Raw genomic sequence first — 20,049 nt, 5'->3', positions numbered from 1 at the left:
GATGAGGCCCAGAACCCCAAGATTAGTTGGTAACAGAGGTAGGAAATATGGTAAAGCCTGTTTCAAGTTATAGAGCATTTCATGCAGGTCATGATGGAAGACCTTACAGGGCCATTCGAATTGACGTTTAGAATGCAATGGAGTTGACCAAATCAGATAGGAACTCTACTGAACTCCATCTACCAGCCATGAACGAATTAGTCACAAATGAAGCAATTACGGAAGCCGTTAGTATTTTATGTGGTCCTGAGCCCTTATCTTTTTCTCTGATTTGTTTAATGCTCTGAATTAACAGGAAAGGGCACTAAACTGGAGTGTTTGAGTCACATCTCCACCACCATTTCATTATGTGAACTTGGACAAGTCACTCTACCTCTCTCTGAGTCTGAATAACCTCATTTTAAAGTAATATTTTTTCATTTTCATCAGTCTTTTGAGATCTTTGAAATAGAAATCAACTTTACAATATCTGGCTTTCTTTTTAAGAAAAAGTAATGATTCTGGACCTTGATGTTATAACCCATGAGGCTGCTAGTGGATTCTCCAGATAGGATATAGTAATGTCAGCAAACACAAAAATTCTTAAAGACAGAATCAGTTGTCATTTATTGGGTTATTAGTTAAGTATATATCTGTAATATTTGAAGTACAATATGATAAAATTAGTCATCCATGGCAAAAAGGTATCACATATCCTTAGATATAAATCCAATACACAGAATAAAATACAAGATCCCACTAAGAGTGAGGAAGAATCTTGTGAAGAAAAGTCTCTTAGATGTAACCCAAGTATATTGGTTTAGTGATGAACTTGGTCTACAATTCGGGGGAAGTCATATAATACCTTATCTATAGAATGCACCAAACAATTTTGCTCTTTCTCCCTCAGGGTCTTACGTAAGTGCCACCTGTGGCATGTGAAATGTACCAAAATGTATGATTTTTGTTGAAAAACTCAAGATCAAAGTTTACTTCAAAATTGGTATTTTTAAATATTACCCTGGTTCAGTTTTACAGAAATGTATTTCCTTACTCATCTGTTTCTGGTAGGAAGTTTCAGTCCAATTCACAGAAGAGTAATAAGTGAATTTTAGATCATCTGCATTCAGTCACTCTGAGCACAAGTGTTACTTAGATGGGCTCAGAAACATACAAATGAACAGAATAGATAGATCAATGGTGTGAATTAAAGAAAGTTCATTCATCTAGCTGCACATAATATGGAAACCAAACTGCTATTTTCTCCTTGGTTTTGTTTTAGGATTATGAACATCTCTAATATTTAATACATGGTATGTTAACCATATAGAAATTAGCTAGAAAACTATTGTGCCCTCCTAGTTAGAGATCTAAAAGAGCATGTCATTTTTCTTTCTTTCTTTTTTTTTTTTTAAAGATTTTATATATTTATTTGACAGAGAGAGACATAGCGAGAGAGGGAACACAAGCAGGGGGAGTAGGAGAGGGAGAAGCAGGCTTCCCTGCGGAGCAGGGAGCCCTATGTGGGGCTCGATCCCAGGGTCCTGGGATCACGACCTGAGCCGAAGGCAGACGCTTAACGACTGAGCCACCCAGGCGCCCCTCATTTTTCATAATTTAGTGGTCAGGGTCCTAGAAATTAAACAGACGACACACTCAAGTAGGGTAAGTGAACCACAGTTAATTAAGGGACTATTAACAAAAATGTGAGCAGGATTAAGGGGAAATTCACAAAGGATGAGAAAGCAACTTTGAGTCTGCATTAGGGGAAAGCTATTGCTGTCTCTGGACTGAAGGAATGAGGTACAGGCTCAATTATGAATCCTGAAGAGGCCTGTAGCTGAAGAACAGGATGGACCAGGAGGACCTGTCCACAGATTGAGCAATTCAGTCATTGCCAAACCACACCCTAGTAGGAAGCGGATCCTGGGAGTTAATACCCTGAACTCTCTCTCCTCTCAAGCTTGGAGTTCCTGCAGAGGCCTTCCCCTGGCAAGGCAGCCTCACTGTAGAGGCCAGCCTCTGGAAACTGCATGGGGAAAGCTGGAGAATGGACCTGGCAAATGGAGAATATTCCATATAAATAATTTAAGGATAATATTTGCCATAACAAGTTTATTAGACTTTATGCATGTGTTGGCGATGACCACACGAGCACACAATGATTTTTCTGAAGCCACGTGAGAAAGTGTTCTGTATCTGTCTGGTGCTGTTTCTATTTATGTCTCTCTGAATCTTCCTCTGTGTGTGTGTCTGTGTGTGTGTTTCAATCTCTATATACAGACACACAAACACACTCATATGCAAACACATACACACATCTATGATTTATCTAACTAATGCATGTGCTTCTCTTACAAACCTGCCATACTTTTCTCACGTGCACTGTGAGCCACGTAACTGATGGTGTTTTAACTAAGTTGCATTAGTGTACTTTGGACCTGGAGTTTACTATGGTAACTAACACCTGTTTCCCTCTCTAACTTATTTTCCTTTTACTCCTCCTAATTTACTTTACCATGTTATTCTTAAATATTTCTAAGCTAACTCAAATTCTTTTTTATATTTAAAAAATTTTAAATATATAAATATATAAGTTAAATTTTTGGTACCAGTATTAGTAGCAGTATTCTCATATTTATTAATGACAGTATTCCTACAAATTCCAAGAAATACATATCATTTTTTTTATTTTTTTAAATGTATAAGTATAAACATGCAAAAATTAACTTATTAGTAACATACTTCCTCCATGCCCTATTAAGACCATCAAATGTACTTTCTTTTTTTTGGAGTTTGTGTTGTGTTCATAGCTATCCATATCATTTGAGGTTCTATTTAAACTCTCAATAACAGTATACCCAAATAATTATTTCATTCTGTAATAATTTACTTGTTTACTTTTTGGATGATATCTAAGCATCTATATTTTATATTATCTTTAGATATGCATATGGCAATTAATGAATTATATTCTATTACTCTGTGCAGTTATAAACTATCTTTTTCTTTTTTTTTCCTTTTTGGTCCTTCCTTTTTTCCACTAAACTTGAACTTCATCTCTTAGCCTTCTTTTTTCTCTCATAAAATCACCACTGTGGCTATAATAATTATTGAATATATATGTGCACACCTAAATAGGGAGGAAGATTTATAAGATAAAGAGAAAGATGGTCTCCTATGACTTGAGGTACCTTATAAATTGTATTCTTTGACTCCCACTCCAAAGAGCAAGATTTTTTAGAATTTGAAGATGTTAAATCATTTGTTTTGGTCTGTTGATTGTTTATTTGGTTGATTGATTGATTTATAACAACTCATGTTTATAAGTATAATAGAAATATGTCTCCAAGCTAGAATCAGCATTCAGTAGACCTTGCTTAACACCAGATACTTAAACTCTAGTCCAAGAATGTAAAATAAATTTCAATTCATTTATATGGCTTTAAAAAGAAATTAAAAGGATACCATAACTTGGAGAAAGACATAATTTCTTTTCCTTTTTCTTTCCCCCACACCCCTTCATTTTTTCAAAAAATATATTTGTGATTCAGCTAAAGATCCTTTATCAACAAATTCAGATCATGAATACAACTTTTCTTCAATAGGAATTCAGTTTGTATTCTTATCTTTATTTAATTATTGTCTGTGTGGATTCTTCAGTATGTAGCACAGTAGGAACTAAGATAATGCCCCTTCATGAACATTCCAGATCCATTTGGGAGTTAGATGATTCATCTCATTTTAAGGGGAAGGAACATTTTATAAATTTTTACACTATGAATGCAAGGTATTGTAAGCATTCTGTATCATTATTGGGATTTATCATTAAGATTTTTAAAAATATGTATTTAAGTTCTGGTGGAAAGATTTTTTTTTTTTTAATTCTTTTTTTTTTTTTTGGCGGGGAGAGGGGTTAGGGGAGAGAGAATCTTAAGCAGGCTGCACCCCCAGCACAGAGCTCCACAAGGGGTTCCATCTCATGACCCTGAAATTACGACCTGACCCGAAATCAAGAGTCAGAAACTTAACCGACTGAGCCACCCAGGCGCCCCCTGGTGGAAAGATTTTTTATAGTAATGAATCATGTAGATTTTTCCACAGGTTGGCATTTGTCACATTGTTTTGAGAAGTGATTATCCTTTGTATTCAGATATCTCCAGGCTGAAGAGTAAAGGTAGCATTTTGTCTTTGGTTTCTCCTTACTCTGTGTCTTTGACATTATTTTATTTGAAATCTTTCTTTAGTCATCCACCCTTTGTGACCCATTATTCTTAGCATGTATCACTGAAGTGACATTGTCATATTACCTGTCACCTGGGCTTGATAGCACCACGCTTTTTCTTCTTGTATCATTGAAGTATGCCTAGTCTACATCTTTTTTTCTGCCAAGGAATATTTGTATCTTACAAAAAAAAAAATCAAATTAAGAAATTTTTCTATGTACATGGAAATGTCCTAAATGACCCTTCTTACAAGTAATTCATAGTTATTAACAAAGGTCTTTGCAGATCACTAGCTATGACTTGGTCATGCATGCCATTACAGTACAGTTATGGGTAGAGATCCTGGATTATCTGGAAGAGCGTGAGCTCAGTGCAACTATACGTATACAAAAATTATGTTGTGAACACAGCGTAGTGATTGGACAGAAAGCCAGTGAAAACACAGGTGTGACTTCTAACATAGTACCTGTCTGCTGATGATGCTGGGGCCCCCATTCCACGTACCCTTGTGAACAATTAGACCTTCTGTGCCAGACCGCCCAGCCGATACAAAGTCTTTCTTAACTTGAGTGCAATCCCTCTAACCCGCTTGTCTCTGTCTCTGTGGCTCAAAAGGGTGAGCTCCTTGTGGATTTCCTGGGTAATCCAGAGCCATGGAGACTAGGAACAAGCAGGAAAGCCAGTTATAAGGAGGGGACAGTTCTGCTAGTCACTGGTCGTGGGACACCAGATCTAATGTGTTCATGAAATGGAGTTCCAGGAGGACAGCTACATCAGCAGCAGGCAGGCCAAGGAGTGTGATTTCCAGGTAAGGGCCCTTCCCTAATCCCTCATTCAGAGGAAGCCTGATTACTTAGGAGCAAACTAAGGAGAGTTGCACCTAAGATCCTGGAACAAGGAAAGAAAGAATACAGGCAGGATGTGTCTTACTTCTTGTGTGTCAAGCTCTATTTTAACTTTCATTTTAGATAATCCCAACACTTTATCATGGAAATTTCAGTGGCTTGAAATTATCCCTGAAAAACCTTATAAATTCAATTTTGGGGACAACTCTTATCTTTCAGATTATAAATAAGGTCTATACTAAGATAGTTTACATCACACTAAATTCTGCTTATAGGCATTAGGTACATTATATACAAACACACAAAATAATCACATTATTTAATCGAAGAGAAAGATAAGTGGTGTAACTATGAGTTAATTATTTTAACTTAATTTTACACCTAAATTAGTGTTCCCCTTAAAAAATCACTTATTCACCAGATTTGCATTGGTTGAATTTTAGTTGCTTTTCTAATATGAAATCCTTTTAGTCAAGATTTTCCATCATAGATAATAAATATGTGTCAGTGTGAAGACATTATGAAGAAGATGTTCTTGCAACATTACACTTGAGGGCTACTTTGAAAGGGAAAACACTCAAGATGAATATTTAAATTATGTTTTGTTGTTGCAGTTGTTATTTATTTTAAAAATTATTCATGTTGGTTGTCATCTCATTTGACACAATATGTAATATTACTCGCTTTAGCTAACTAAGATAAATTCCTGATTGGGTTTGAAAATTTATATATACCAGTTCTATCTAGATGTTTCTATAAATATAACCTCCTTGATTTTGCAGTCTTTGGTCAGTTGTTTACAATAACCAAATTATTTTTTACTTCAATTCTAAACAACATTTACACCAATTAGTCGGAAATATATATTGTCAGAATTCAGCATTTCTTTTCCTGATTATAGTATCCATTATCATTTTCCTCCATGCTAAATTCTCTCTAGATAAATCCATTGAAGGTTAATATCTATATTTTCCCCTTTTTAATATTCATACTGCTGAACATGATAATGCATGCAAAATAAATCAGTTTAAACAAAAACACAGTAAAAATGAACAGGATATCATTCTTTGAAGAATCACAAGGCCCGCTCATTTGGCCAAAGTTTAATCCTAAACCAGTTCACAAGTGATTCAAAGTTGTCTTTGTTAACTATTTAGGGAACTTTATGTTATGATTTCACTTAGTTTCTTGGCATTTTGAAGTGAGACGTAGCTGGTTTTGAAAGCTGTCTGATGTCTTGAAGAGATTGTTGAAAAATATGGCAGGTTTCACTGTATGCTAAGTTTTGCTTGCCCTTCTGCTGACATCTTCACTTCGATGGGCTAACTGATTTTCTGGAGGAAGCAGTAGCTATTCAGAAATGTTAGAAATGTGAGATTCATGTAGCTAGATGTCTAACCCACATGTGTCTAAGGACAGGTGATTTGTATCACAAAGCTTTTGTCCCCATACATGATTTTTCTCTAAGTCACATAAAAACTGGTGTTTTTTTTAAGATTTATTTATTTGAGGGGGGGAGAGAATCTTCAAGCAGACTCCCCGCTTAGTGTAGAGCCTGAAATGGTCCTTGATCTCACGACCCATGAGATCACCACCAAGAGTTGGACACTTAACTGACTGAGCCACCCAGGAGCCCCTGGGTGGATTAATTTTAAGACAGTGCTCACAGATGGCACTTTAAATCATCTCATCTGTTCTGAAACTGGACAAATTTGTTGGAAAGTTTTTTTTTTTCTTTTTATCATAAATTGAATAAGTGTTGACCACTGCATGTTGTCTGTGTGGTCTGAGGGGTTTTTGATATAGTATGTAAATTTCCAGTCATAGACTCTACAATTAAAGAAATATAAACTAACTATAGGAAAAATAAAAGCTTTCCCAATCTAGAAGTAGCCTGAGAACATCATAGGCTCCAGTAATTAGCATTCTCACTATTCTGAAAATTCAGTAGTCCCTCATCTCCTTCATTTTAATTCCTTGTTTTAAACTGTTTCAAATAAAGAAGATTTTAAAAATTAATATATGTGTATATATATATGTATGTGTGTGTGTGTGTGTGTGTGTGTGTGTGTGTGTGTGTATAATGAATAGGACTGGGACTGGCCCTTGGCTCACAATTGAGAAAGACCACACACAAAAAAATAAATAAATAAAAACTAACTGCTCTGTCATGGTAAAGTCCCCAGGATAAAGTGAAATAACATGGAGATCATGCATAAAAAATAATTACTAAGTGAAGAATAAGTTGTGCCTTTTAATTGATTAGTGATTGTATTTTTTACAAAAATAGAATATAGCTTAAAAATTTATGCTTATTGCACATGTTAGTGCTAATCAATAGACAGTTTAAAAAAATGTCTATCATCTTAATTATTTTTATTTTTCTAAGGAATTCCTTTCTGGGATATTATTCACTTTCAGATTTATTCTTAAATTCTCGGTACATTTGTATGTGTATGTATATGTACATGTGTTTATATACATATACACACATTTGTATTTATATATGTGATTATTCAGAATCACAGATGTGCATTTATACATAAATAGAAATTAATATGATATGGCATCCTTGTAGTGTTTCATTTATCCTTGCATATGAAATGACAAGTGTATATTATTGGTACTATACAGGTTCTCTGGCTCTAAATGTAAATTATTTTTTGCTTCCAAACTAGAGAATATTATATCACCATGGTTAAATGGGTAAGCAATACGAAGACGGTGGTCAGATGGCTAAACCGGCCTCAGAATATCTCCATCCTCACCGTCTGTCAGACTACCACTGGCGCTTGCAGCAGAGTGAGTATAACACACTTTTCTCTTAGGCTTAAAATGAAGTACTTTATGCTACTCTCAAAGGGATATCAGGCAATCCATTGGACAAAGACCGATATTTAACTCGCAGAGGTAGTTGGGAAAGAGTCATTCTATTAGAAGTATATAGTTTAATCCATAGATCATCCAAACTTCGAAGTGAGAAATATGTGTAAGCACAAGAAAACAAACCCAACTGTAAAAAAAAATGAATTCTTGTAACATATGAAGGGGAGTCTAAGCCACATTAGTTTAATTCTGAAATACGTCTTTCTCTCCATATTTTGAGTTTGATTACCTTGAGAATGTGGAATGTTTTTCTTGTCTTCTTCAAACATGTTCCAAAAATTCCATTTTTTTGATAGTTCAGATTAGTCTTCTAAAATAATGGACAGTGTGTGTTTTTAAATTAAATAAGAAGAGTAAAGAAAAAAAACAAAAACAAAAACTGGTCCTTGAACCATTGTATTTTGAAAGCAGGTTGTATTTCTATTTCTATAATAAGTTTTTATAAGCTCTGCAATAAATCCTATATGTGTAATTTTTAAAGTTCTTAACAGAGGGTATACTGTAACCAGTTTGATTTGTTATAGTGTATATGCCTGTATTGGTACTTAGTAAAGTATTCCCAATTGTTTAACAACAGAATTTTCAAACTTCTGTTTCTGGATAGGATGGAGTAAATGTTGCCAGCCTAGCATCTCTGCTGTAGTCAACTATAAAACTCTACAAAATGAATTAAACCACTATTCTCAGATATTGGACAATAGCAGGATCAGGACATAAAAAGTGAAATAATGTAAATATATAAGAGAAGCCTAGCTTCCTGTAGGGGACACACTGAGACCTCAGTGCAAGCTAATGGAGCCCTAGAAAAGCACAGTGGTATCAACTGATCCAAGTAGGCAGGGAGAATCAGTTTGAGGCTATTGTGGTGGCTGAAATTTGCAAGTGGACAAGTACCACAAGATTTGGAGCTATAGAGCGAAGAACTCCGGCAATCTATGTAAAGGACCTCTTAAGACTTTAGCTCAATGCTTAACTGTGCAAGTACAAGACATGCTTCACAGAGAGAGAAGCAAATAGAGAATTTGCAGGTTGCACAATGCTTGGAGACTTTGGAGTGCTGAACAGCAAAATTGGAGAGCTCTCGTTGAAAACCCTTTGCATTCAACTCACAGTCCAGAAAGAAAAATGCATTAGAAAGAAGGCTGTTCTATACTCTTTACAATAAACCTTTATATCAAAGCTGGAAAGGATCAAGTGCATGCCTATAAATTAGCTGTCTTCCTAGAACAAAGTTTACTCTTTTAAATGGAGAATTAAAATTTAAAATATCAATTACACAATTAAAACATACTATATATGTAGGAAAATCAAAAATGTAACCTGCCTACCTCCCCCCCAAAATAGCTATAAGAGCAGACTTACACAGAATAGAGATATTAGAATTAACAGATACAGATTTTTTTAAAGCTGTTTGAAAGATATTTAGCAAATTAAAGGGAGGCCCTAACTAATAAATAGATGAGATATTTCAGTAGAGAAACAAACTATAAAATAAAGAACAATGGAATTGCAGAAACTAAAAAGAACAGTATCTGAAATGAAAAATTGTCTGGAGGGGTTAAATACAAATTGGACATTGTTTAAGTCAGGGAAATAAAAACACTCCAAATTGAAATGCTGAGGAAAAAAAGGCTGAAAAAAAATGCACAAAGCCTTAGTTACATATGGAATAATTTGAGCTGTTGTATATGTGGGATGTAATACACACAGAAGGCAAGGTTTGAGATATTGGGGCAGAAAAAAAAAAAGAAATAATGACTTAAAATATCCCAAATTTGAAGAAAAACCAATAACCCATATATCTAAGTTAGTATAAAACAACAAGGATAAAAACAAAGAAAATAAGTAGGCACATAATATTCAAATTATTGCAAACCAAAGATTAAGAGAAAAATTTTAAAACAGCCTGAAAGAAAAACACGTTACATATGGGGGAACAGAATGATGAAAATTACTACCTGTCTCTCGTCTGAAATGATATAAGCCAGAAAGCAGTGGAATACATTTTTAAAAGACTGGAAGAAAAACAGGGTAAACCAGAAGTCTATATCCTATGAAAGTATCTTTCAAAAATGAAGACAGACATATTCATATAAATAAGAGCTGAGATAATTCATCACAAGTAGATATGCATAAATAACACGAAATGAAGTTATTCAGTCTGAAAGAAATAGCATCAGATGAAACCTAAAATCTAAATGAAGGAAAGAAAGATGCCCCAAATGACAAATATATGAGTAGAATAAAATAAAAATATCTTCTAGTTTTTATTTTTTTTTAAAGTTAATGGATAACTTAAGTAAATCAAAACTGTCAAACTAAAAGGCTTGTACACAGTAAAAGAAACAGTCAACAAAATGAAAAGCCAACCTGTGGAAGGGAAGAACATGTTTGCAAATCATTTATCTGATAAGGGGTTAATATCTAAAATATATTTAAAAATCTCCTTCAACTCAATAGCAAAATAAAACAAAAATGAACAAAACAAACAAAACCCCCAGTAATCTAATTTAAAAATGGGCAAAGGACCTGAATAGACATTTTTCCAAAGAAGATATTCAAATAGACAACAGGTATATGAAAAGGTTCTCAACATCACTAATCAGTAGGGAAATGCAAATCGAAATCACAATGAATTATCACCACATGCCTGTTAGCATGGCTAGTATCAAAAAAGACCAGAGGTAATTGCTGGCGAGGAAGTAGAGAAAAGGGAACCCTGTGCCCTGTGGTAGGAATGCATATTGGTATAGTCACTAGGGAAAACAGTATGGCAGATCCTCAAAAAATTAAAAATAAAATTTCCATACGATCCAGCAATTCAAATTCTGGGTATGTATCTGAAGGAAATGAAATGACTATCCCAAGATATATTTGCAAGCCCATGTTCATTGCACATTATTTATAATAGCTAGGACGGGGGGAAACAAAACAAAACAAGTGTCCATCAATGGATGGATGGATAAAGAAAACGTCACACACACACACACACACACACACACACACAGGAATAATATTCAGCCATAAAAAAGAAAGAAATCCTGTTATTTGTGACAATAGGGGAGGAACCTTGACGGCATTTATTCTGAGTGAAATAAGTCAGATGGAGAAAGACAAATACTGTATGATCTCGCTTATATGTGGAATAAAAAATTAAAACAGAAAAAGAGATTAGACTTGTGTTTGTGAGAGGTGAGGGTAAGGGTGTGGAAATTGGGTGAAGGTGGTTAAAAGGTACAAACTTCCAGTTACATGATAAATAATTTCTGGGGATGTAATGTACAACATGATGACTATAGTTAACAATACTTCATTGTATATTTGAAAGTTGCGAATAGAGTAAATCTTAAAAGTTCCCATCATAAGGAAAAAAAAATGTAGTTACATGGGGTAATGGATGTTAACTAAACTTGCAGTAATTATTTCATAATATATACATGTATCAAATCATTATGATGTATGCCCTAAACTTATACAATGTTATATGTCAGTTATATCTCAATAAAACTGGAAAAAAGGGAATAAATTCTACCATTAATACAATTTCCAGAAAGTGGAGAGGAAAATTTTTCAGTTCATCTTTTAAGCATAGCATAATCCTATTACCGAAACTAGGCAAGGACATTATGAGAACAATTTAGACTGATACATCTTATGAACATGTATACAAAAAATTCCTTAAACATATTAATATATCATCTGTGGCAATATAGAGAATAGTACATTGTGACTAAATGGGGTTTATTTTGGTAATTTATGATTGGTTTAATATTGAAAACCAATCAATGTAATTCATTATTTTAACAGGAAAAAAAAGAAGAAAAACAAGTATCTCAGTAGATGAAAAAAAAAGCAGTTGACAACACTTAACATTCATTCATGATAACTTTCAACATAAAGAAATAGAAAAAATATCCTTAATTTGATAAGGGATACCCACAAAATACCTCAAAGATATACTCTATGGTAAAATACTTTCCTTACTTACCTTAATATCAGCAATAAGGTAAGGATATACATTCTCACTGTGGTGTGGAAACTTTATTAGAGACTCTAACCAGAATAACTTGGCAAGGAATAAATATGATGATTGGTAAGGAAGAAATAAAATTCTCTTTATTTGTAGATGGCATTATTGCATAAATAAAAAGTAAGAAATCTACAAACAAAACAAAACAAAACAAAACACACCTAGAATGGGTCATAATTCACAAGTCAGTGTACCAACTTAAATTGTTTGGCTTCCTGATTTTGATCATTTTACTGTAAAAAACATGTAAGTATACAGGATAGTGTAATTTTCTTAAGAAATGCTTAGTGAATTATTTAGGGGTAGATGGATATAATGCCTCAAAATTTCTATAAATTATTTAGAAAAAAAGTATACTTCTAACAACTTTTAATTGATTTTGAAAAAAATATACTTTTGCCTTCCTTTCAAATAGTTTAGAAACTGCCGAGAGATATAATAATAAAGCAAATGGAACAAAATATAAATAAATGAGGAATATGTCTAAAGGATATGCAGATATTTCTTGAACCAGTCTTTTAACTTCTCTGTAAGTTTGCAGTTTTTTCAAAATAAGGAATTGAGAAACAACAAAATGTGTTTCTATGTACTCATAATATTAGAATGGAAAATAAAAATGCCACTAAAATTTTTAAAACATTAAATACATAAGGATAAATTTAAAAAATAGTGTGCAAAATCCCCATATTGAAAACTACAACATTTTTAAACACATTAAGGAATACCTAAATAAATAGAAGCTATACCACATGCTGGAATTGAAAGACTGAATATTATAGATGGCATTCTACTCAAAGTGAACTAACTGTAGTTTCACTACAATATGAATTCCCAGAAGAATTGGGAATTTCTGGTAGAAACAGACAAGCTGATTCTAAATGTATATGGAAATGCAAAAAACCTGGGATGACCTAAACAACCTTGTAAAAAAACAAAAAATGTTGGAGAAGTTGCACTACTGGATTTCAAGAATAACTAGAAAGCAACAGAAACTGAGAGATTGCAGTGGAGGCATAAGGACACACAAACAGATCAACAGAACTAACAGAGTTTCCAGAAATAGATCCATATTTATATGATCAATTTATTTTTAACAGAGGTGCCAAGACAATCCAAAGGGGGAAAAATGGTGCTGGAGCAATCAAGAACCTAATGAAAAATGCTATGGTATTTGACATCTATCATATACCATGTTCTAAAATTAATTTGAGATAAATTGCTGTCCCAAATCTAAGAGATGATAGTGTCAATCTTCTAGATAAAAATATGGGATATAAGTTTGCTATATTGAATAGGCAAAAAGTCATTAATCATAAAAGAAAAAATAATACATTAGACATCATCAAAATCAGAAATTTCTCATCAAAGGCACTGTTAAGAAACAGCTAACCGCAGACTAGAAGAAAATATTTTGCAAAATGGGTATCTGACAAAGAAATATATACATCTCAATAATGAAAAGACAATCCAATGAAAAGAGCAAAACATGTGAACAGAAATGCACAAGGAAGTAATAAATGCATGAAAAAGCATTTAACATTATTAGACATTAGGAAAACAGATTAAATCATAATGAGATAATACTACATACCATTAGAATGACCAAAATTAAAACAACACAAAGGTGACATTATTGGTGAGGATGTAGAAAATTGTAGTTCTTATTCTTCATGAGTAGAAGTGTAAAATGATACAGCTGTTTAAAAAATGATTTTGCAGTTTCAAGTAAAGTTAAACATACACATATAAAAACATATTTATTATAATGTATATTACATATATATATGTGTGTGTGTATAGATAGATATAGATATACTCCATACTCCAGTAACTCCATTCTTAGATATTTGGAAAAGAAATAACACCTGTGTCCACCAAGGATTTGCTAAAAAGAAAAAATCTTTAGAGAAGCTTTATTTACAGTAGCTAAAAACTGGAAACTATCCAATTATCTATTAACAAGGAATGAATAAACAAAATGAGCCATATCTATACAACAGAATTTCAGCAATTTAAAAAGAAACGGAATACTGATATGCCCAGCAATATGCGTGCATCTCAAAAACACAGTGTAAAAGAAGTCCCACTCAAAAGAGTACATAATACGTAATTTCAATTACCTGAACTTCTAAAATAGGCAATACTGATCTATGGGGAACTATTTCAGAAGACTGACTGCCTTTTTCGAACCTTTGGGAAGGGGCATGAGAGAAGGTGTCAGGAAGTGTAAAGATCTTTTATCTTGATGGGATGTAAATATATCTGTCAAAACTCATCACAAACACTTTAGAGCTGTACATATCACTATATGCAAATTATACTCCAATATTAAAACAGTTTTTAAATGATATATAAAAGGGAAAGGGGGAAGAAATTTGTCTTTGATTGGAGTGATGAGCATAGATGTGGAGATAAAGTTGATGAGTCAGCCACTTACTTACTGGATTTGACTAATGCTCTTTACATTTAGTTTGTATTTATTAGAAAATTTATTTCAATCATCATCTTTCATCTGATAGGCTGACTAGGATTTCACCATTTATTTGTTAAAGTATTCTGGATGGTTTCTTCTTCAGGTGATACTAAATTATTTAGAAATTGTCATGTATATATTCTAGTTAGAGAAACCTGTCATCTTTTCTATATAATGATAATCTGTATAGGTAATGGCAAGAATGTATCAAAATGCTTCAGTAGAAAATAGATATAGGAACACTATCATATTATTGATTTGGTACCTTATTGATATTCTGTTATATTTCTAATATATTTCTAATCTATGGACTTAAAAAAAGATTTTACTCTCTACTATAATTGAAATAATAAGAAAATAAATGCATGTGAAAATTTGGACTTCCATGGATTCTAATAAAACTTAGTAATATTAATGAAAAGTGGCATTGATATATTTTTTGTGTGTCTGTGTTTTATAGATACCAAGGATGGTTATTGCAGAGATGCAAATAGAAAGTCAAGGAACAATTTAGTTAGATGTTTCCTTGATATCTATATGTAGCAAAATCTAGTGAAATAAACAAAAATAAAAACAGGCCCTGAAAAGAGAAAGTGTTTGATTATAATGTATTAATATGGCTTTAAAAGAGGAAACTGGTAAAAAAAAAATCCTATAAATAATTAATAACAATTTGAAATCAATACCTCTGCATATAGATAAAATCTGCAATATAGTGATTTAGTTTTCATTTAAATGTTTTTATTATAGACTCATTTTTTAAAGTACAAGATTTTCATAAGTTCCTATATGTAAACAGTACTAGTAAAATTTATTGTATCTATACATATTTAACTTGAGATTAAATTAATCTCATTTTGCTTTGTTAAATATGATCTTGGTTCTGATCATTTGTAAGATTACTTTAATGGAACATAAAATTCTATCCTTTCAAATGTTTGTTTTTCCTGAAGAAAAGAATATGACTATGATGGAGAGTAGATGAATGTTGAAAGAACATCTACCTTTTCATTTTATTCCTGGCTGTTTGCCCAGTTCTTTTGAAGGACTTAATAATTTTGTTTCCCAATGATGCCTAGAGGTGAAAAGAGACAGTGCCTAGTGGTTCAAAACAGTTCGAATGAGGTAATCAAACAGCACTGGAAAATGATCTTCTATCCCTGGTGACATACTACTGGGAATTCTAAAGGAGTTCACCAAAGGAAAGATTTTATAATTAAATTATCATTTAATCCCAGTTCTGTATTTACTCATTCAGTTGAAATCAGTAATGACGATGGGATGTCTCATGGTATTTCACCAGTTGAAGAGAGAGAAAAAAAAAATGCCTAAAGGACTATGTGTAAAAAAAGTTAAATTGATGCATGCTCATTTTGATGTTTAGAAGCTTCATGGAGTTCATTGTCTCTTTTCAGAAATATGAGATGACATCAGATACTTGGCTCTCCAAACAGGTATGGCATAGGAGGTTGCTTTAGGTCACATTCTGGCCATTGTGCTCATTCTATTTGCTATGTAAGAACTTTCTCTCAAAAGTTATCTCAGTATTATGACTTTAGGCTTTGCTATGTTTGACTGAGACTTTAACATTAAAATATTTATGACTTGTCTTTTCTATGACATCATTTATAAAAAGGCTACTTCTGTTTTCTATAGAGTATAAGTTGCAGAATAACTACTAGGATCCATTTTTAGGATCATTCATATAAGTAAACTTTTGTGTAGATGAAAAGAGGAAAAAGTTGTGACCCATTAAAGTTGGAAACCATCAGCATTGCTCAAATTGCCTAGAAAACTGACAAAACCTCCACATAAATTGCTTATGTGGAGATTAATTAGATGAATGCTTCTTTCCTTAGATGTATCCTAGGTCCTGATGCTAGTTTATGACATAAATGAGACTGGAATCCAGATAACAATAGAATAACTACCAAATGTCTCCACAACATGGTCTCACTGGACATTTCAGAAGGAAACACAAGTAGATTATCTGAATATGGCTGAACCCATTTTACTACTAACTCCATCACTCTTTTTTGCAAAGGGAAGAGTTGTGTTTGGTTTGCTTTTGATTTGTTTTTTTTTTTAAGATTTTTTATTTATTTATTTGACAGAGAGAGAGACAGTGAGAGAGGAGACACAAGCGGGGGTGGGGGGGAGAGGGAGAAGCAGACTCCCCACTGAGCAGGGAGCCTGATGTGGGGCTCGATCCCAGGACCCTGGGATCATGACCTGAGCCGAAGGCAGACGCTTAACGACTGAGCCACCCAGGCACCCCGATTTGTTTTGTTCTTTACAGCAATCTTTTATTTAATATTCTCTCCTAAAGTGTCGTACACATGTATGGTTTCAATTACCACCATGTATTGAGACCTCTAAATGTATAGCCCTGGGGAGCTCACATCACTGAGTTCTAAAATTCATGCTTGGCATCTTCTCCTAAATCTATAAAAGTAACTGCACACTCCACAAGTCCAAACTGAACATATTCTAGTCTTATGTACTCTTCTTATCCTAGGAGTCAAGGACATAATTACTCATCCAGCTATTAAAATCATAAACCTATCAGTCATTCTTAAGCTTTTCTTATCCTTTTCTGCATAGTATTATTATTATTAGACTATTATTCTCTATATTATTCATCACCAGGTTCTTCAACTTTACATTCAAAGATCTCAAGTCAATTTACTTTTCTCCATTTCACAAACAGCATCCAGGATCAAACTGCAGGAACTGCAAATTGGCGTATGCCAATCTCTTCAGATTGCAGGCTGCCTGAGGGACCATTGCAAAGTGTGTACTTGGTTGCCACTACCCATATCTCTCTCACAACTGAAACCGAAATTTTTGTCAGTTCCTTCTCCATTCTAGGCACATGAGCTCTCATAATCACAGGGTCTTTGTATGAGCCTTTCTTCTAAATGGAATTCTCTCAACTACTTTCTTTTGTGAAGGCTGCTCCTTTTTCAAACCTCAGCTTAAATCACCTACTTAAAAAAATCACCTCCTCCAACCACTGTAACCAAATCACATCCCTCAATAAAAGTTTTTATTTTTTAAGTCGAGTGTAATCTTTTTGTAATATTTATACAATTATTTCTGTATTGTTTTCCTAAGTTCATAAGGGCAGGAGGGATATTCATTTTTTTGTTCCCCATTGTAAACTAAATGCTTATATAGAGTCTGATTATAGCAAAATCTCCATAAATACTTGCTGAATAAAGGAAGAAAAAGTAAGAAGGGCTGTGGATAAACTAAACCTTTTTTTGTTTGAAGCATAAGCATACCAAATCTACCCATAGTTAAATAAGTAAATATTAATATGAACTACTTAATCTTTGAAATTGGGGAAAAAACCCAACTTTTATCTTATAGTCAGCAATGGACTTTCTTAAGTTAGATAATGAAAATAAAAACAATGACAAGCAATAACGTAATGGATATTGATACATATTCTCAATTATCCTGCATTATTACACCTATTTTGCTATCATTTTTATTTCCAGTGACATTCATAATAGTGTAACATGCATCAACATAATGCATGCTCTTTTGGAATTATGTTATCTACATTTTAAATCCCAAATTTATGAATGTTTAATAGAAATGTTTTTTAAAGCAAAGAAACTAGTTATCAATTATTTAGTAAAAAAAATGCAGGTGGTAGTTTGTCACAGTTGAGTTTTTCTCTAGGAGCTCTTAGAGAATTTTATAAAATATTTAGAATTTGATGAAATATAAAGTATGAGAATGGTAGTAGTAATGAGATGAAACAAATTTCTAAGACGATTAGAAACTTAATATAATCATCATATGCTCACTTTTTGGATGGTAGGAAGGACAGAGAAGGAGTAGGCATATTTGGCCTGGCTTTCAAGAAACTTGAGATAACCTATGTACAAAACTTTTGGCCAAGAGATAGAATTTGGTATCCCCAATTCATTGTTCTGTACGTCATAAACACTGACTTGCTTACAATCATGAAAGTGGCCAGTGTGATTGGCTCCATTTCTATTATTGGATTCTAGGAAAAGATTGGCATAGAGCTCTATTTATAGGCAGATATTGCCTAGTGGTGAAGGTTATTAAGCTCAGCAGTGCGTTTGAGAATACAGTCCCCATCTGCTCCTTCACTGAGCCATTTATAAGGCACTAGAATTTTAAGGGGATGGATGCACAAATACAAAAAGAAGAATGTTCAGATATCTCTGTACAATTATGAGTTGGCCACCTACTAGGTCCTAGGCAATAGAGCTAAAAAGATAAAATTGCAAACTTAGTTTAATTATTACTTGCCTAGTGAAGGAAGCCAACCATATAATAGGATGCATTGAATGCCATGATAGAGATGAACACAGGGTGATAGAATCTCTGAGGAGAGATTTCCTAACTAGGAGACACTCTCTAACTAGGGAAATTTGGAAATGGTTTCTGTTCCTTGAATTTAAGGGAGAAAAAAAAAAAAAAAAAAAAGAGTAAGATTCAGTACATAAAGGAAAACAGAAAGGCTGTTCCAGACAGGAGAAGCTTCATGTGCAAAGGCCAAGAGAGAGAGAGATCCCAGAGGGCAAGAGATGGAACCTACAGAATTATTGACTCTATCATAGTTGAAAGATGTGATTCACTCACTCAGGTCTCTTGTCAGTATTATATGCCTAGCAGTGCATTGTCTTCCATCCTTGAATTGTATATTACTTCACAGTTTTAAAAATTTTTACATATATCATCTTATATTTTCATGAGTGTCCATGAAGTAGACAAGGACAGTATTATCCTTATATTTCTATCAAGGGACGATCTCACTAATGAAGCTAAAATCAGATTCTTGAGTTTATTAAAATAGTCATTAGTTTATTCATTAAGTAAAAAAGTATTAAGCACACAGTCATTGTCTAGGTGCTGGAGATAGAGCAGTGAAGAATACAACGTTCCTCCCTCATGGAGCTTCCATTCCAGAGAAGCATTACCTACTTACCTATCTACCTGCCCACCTGCATGCATACACACATATACCCCCCAAAATATGCTTACCTGCCTGAACTTTGGTATGTTGGATGCTGTTAGGTGCTATGGAGAGAAACAGGAAGTAGGTAAAAAGGGATGAGGGATTTAGATAGAGCTGGATGATCTCGCTTCCAAGATCTCCCTCTACATGGGTAAATGGGAAGCATCTCACTGATAAGGTGACATAGAGGCAAGATAACAAAGAGATAAAAGAAAGAACCAGACAAAGGGAATAAAAAGTGCAAAGGCCTTGGAGCAGGAGCATGCACAATGAGGAAACAGGAGAACAAAAGGAGAGGAGATCAGAAAGAGAGTGGAGGGCCAGATCACCTGAAAGTTTGTAGGCCATTTTATTTTTTATTTATTTATTTATTTATTTATTTATTTATTTATTTATTATGTTATGTTAATCACCATACATTACATCCTTAGTTTTTGATGTAGTGTTCCATGATTCATTGTTTGCGTATAACACCCAGTGCTCCATGCAGAACGTGCCCTCTTTAATACCCATCACCAGGCTAACCCATCCCCCCACCTTCCTCCCCTCCAGAACCCTCAGTTTGTTTCTCAGAGTCCATCGTCTCTCATGGTTCGTCTCCACCT

The 20,049-nt window shown here is 33.6% G+C and overlaps 1 protein-coding gene across 4 annotated transcripts in view; it reads left to right on the top strand.

Annotated features, from left to right (window-relative positions):
• Positions 1 to 20,049, top strand: part of DPP10 (dipeptidyl peptidase like 10) — a 1,380,361-nt gene that overhangs the window by 1,278,534 nt on the left and 81,778 nt on the right. For all 4 annotated transcript variants that reach the window (XM_078070688.1, XM_078070689.1, XM_078070687.1 and 1 more), the window contains 2 exons: positions 7,729 to 7,852; positions 15,855 to 15,893. In XM_078070688.1, the coding sequence (XP_077926814.1) occupies positions 7,729 to 7,852; positions 15,855 to 15,893 (163 nt within the window). The remainder of the gene's footprint in view (positions 1 to 7,728; positions 7,853 to 15,854; positions 15,894 to 20,049) is intronic.

The sequence above is a fragment of the Halichoerus grypus genome, chromosome 4, assembly GCF_964656455.1.
Source record: "Halichoerus grypus chromosome 4, mHalGry1.hap1.1, whole genome shotgun sequence".
NCBI classification, from domain to species: domain Eukaryota; kingdom Metazoa; phylum Chordata; class Mammalia; order Carnivora; family Phocidae; genus Halichoerus; species Halichoerus grypus.
Note: the sequence above shows the minus strand (reverse complement) of the source record. Positions and strands in the feature narration are given on the sequence as shown.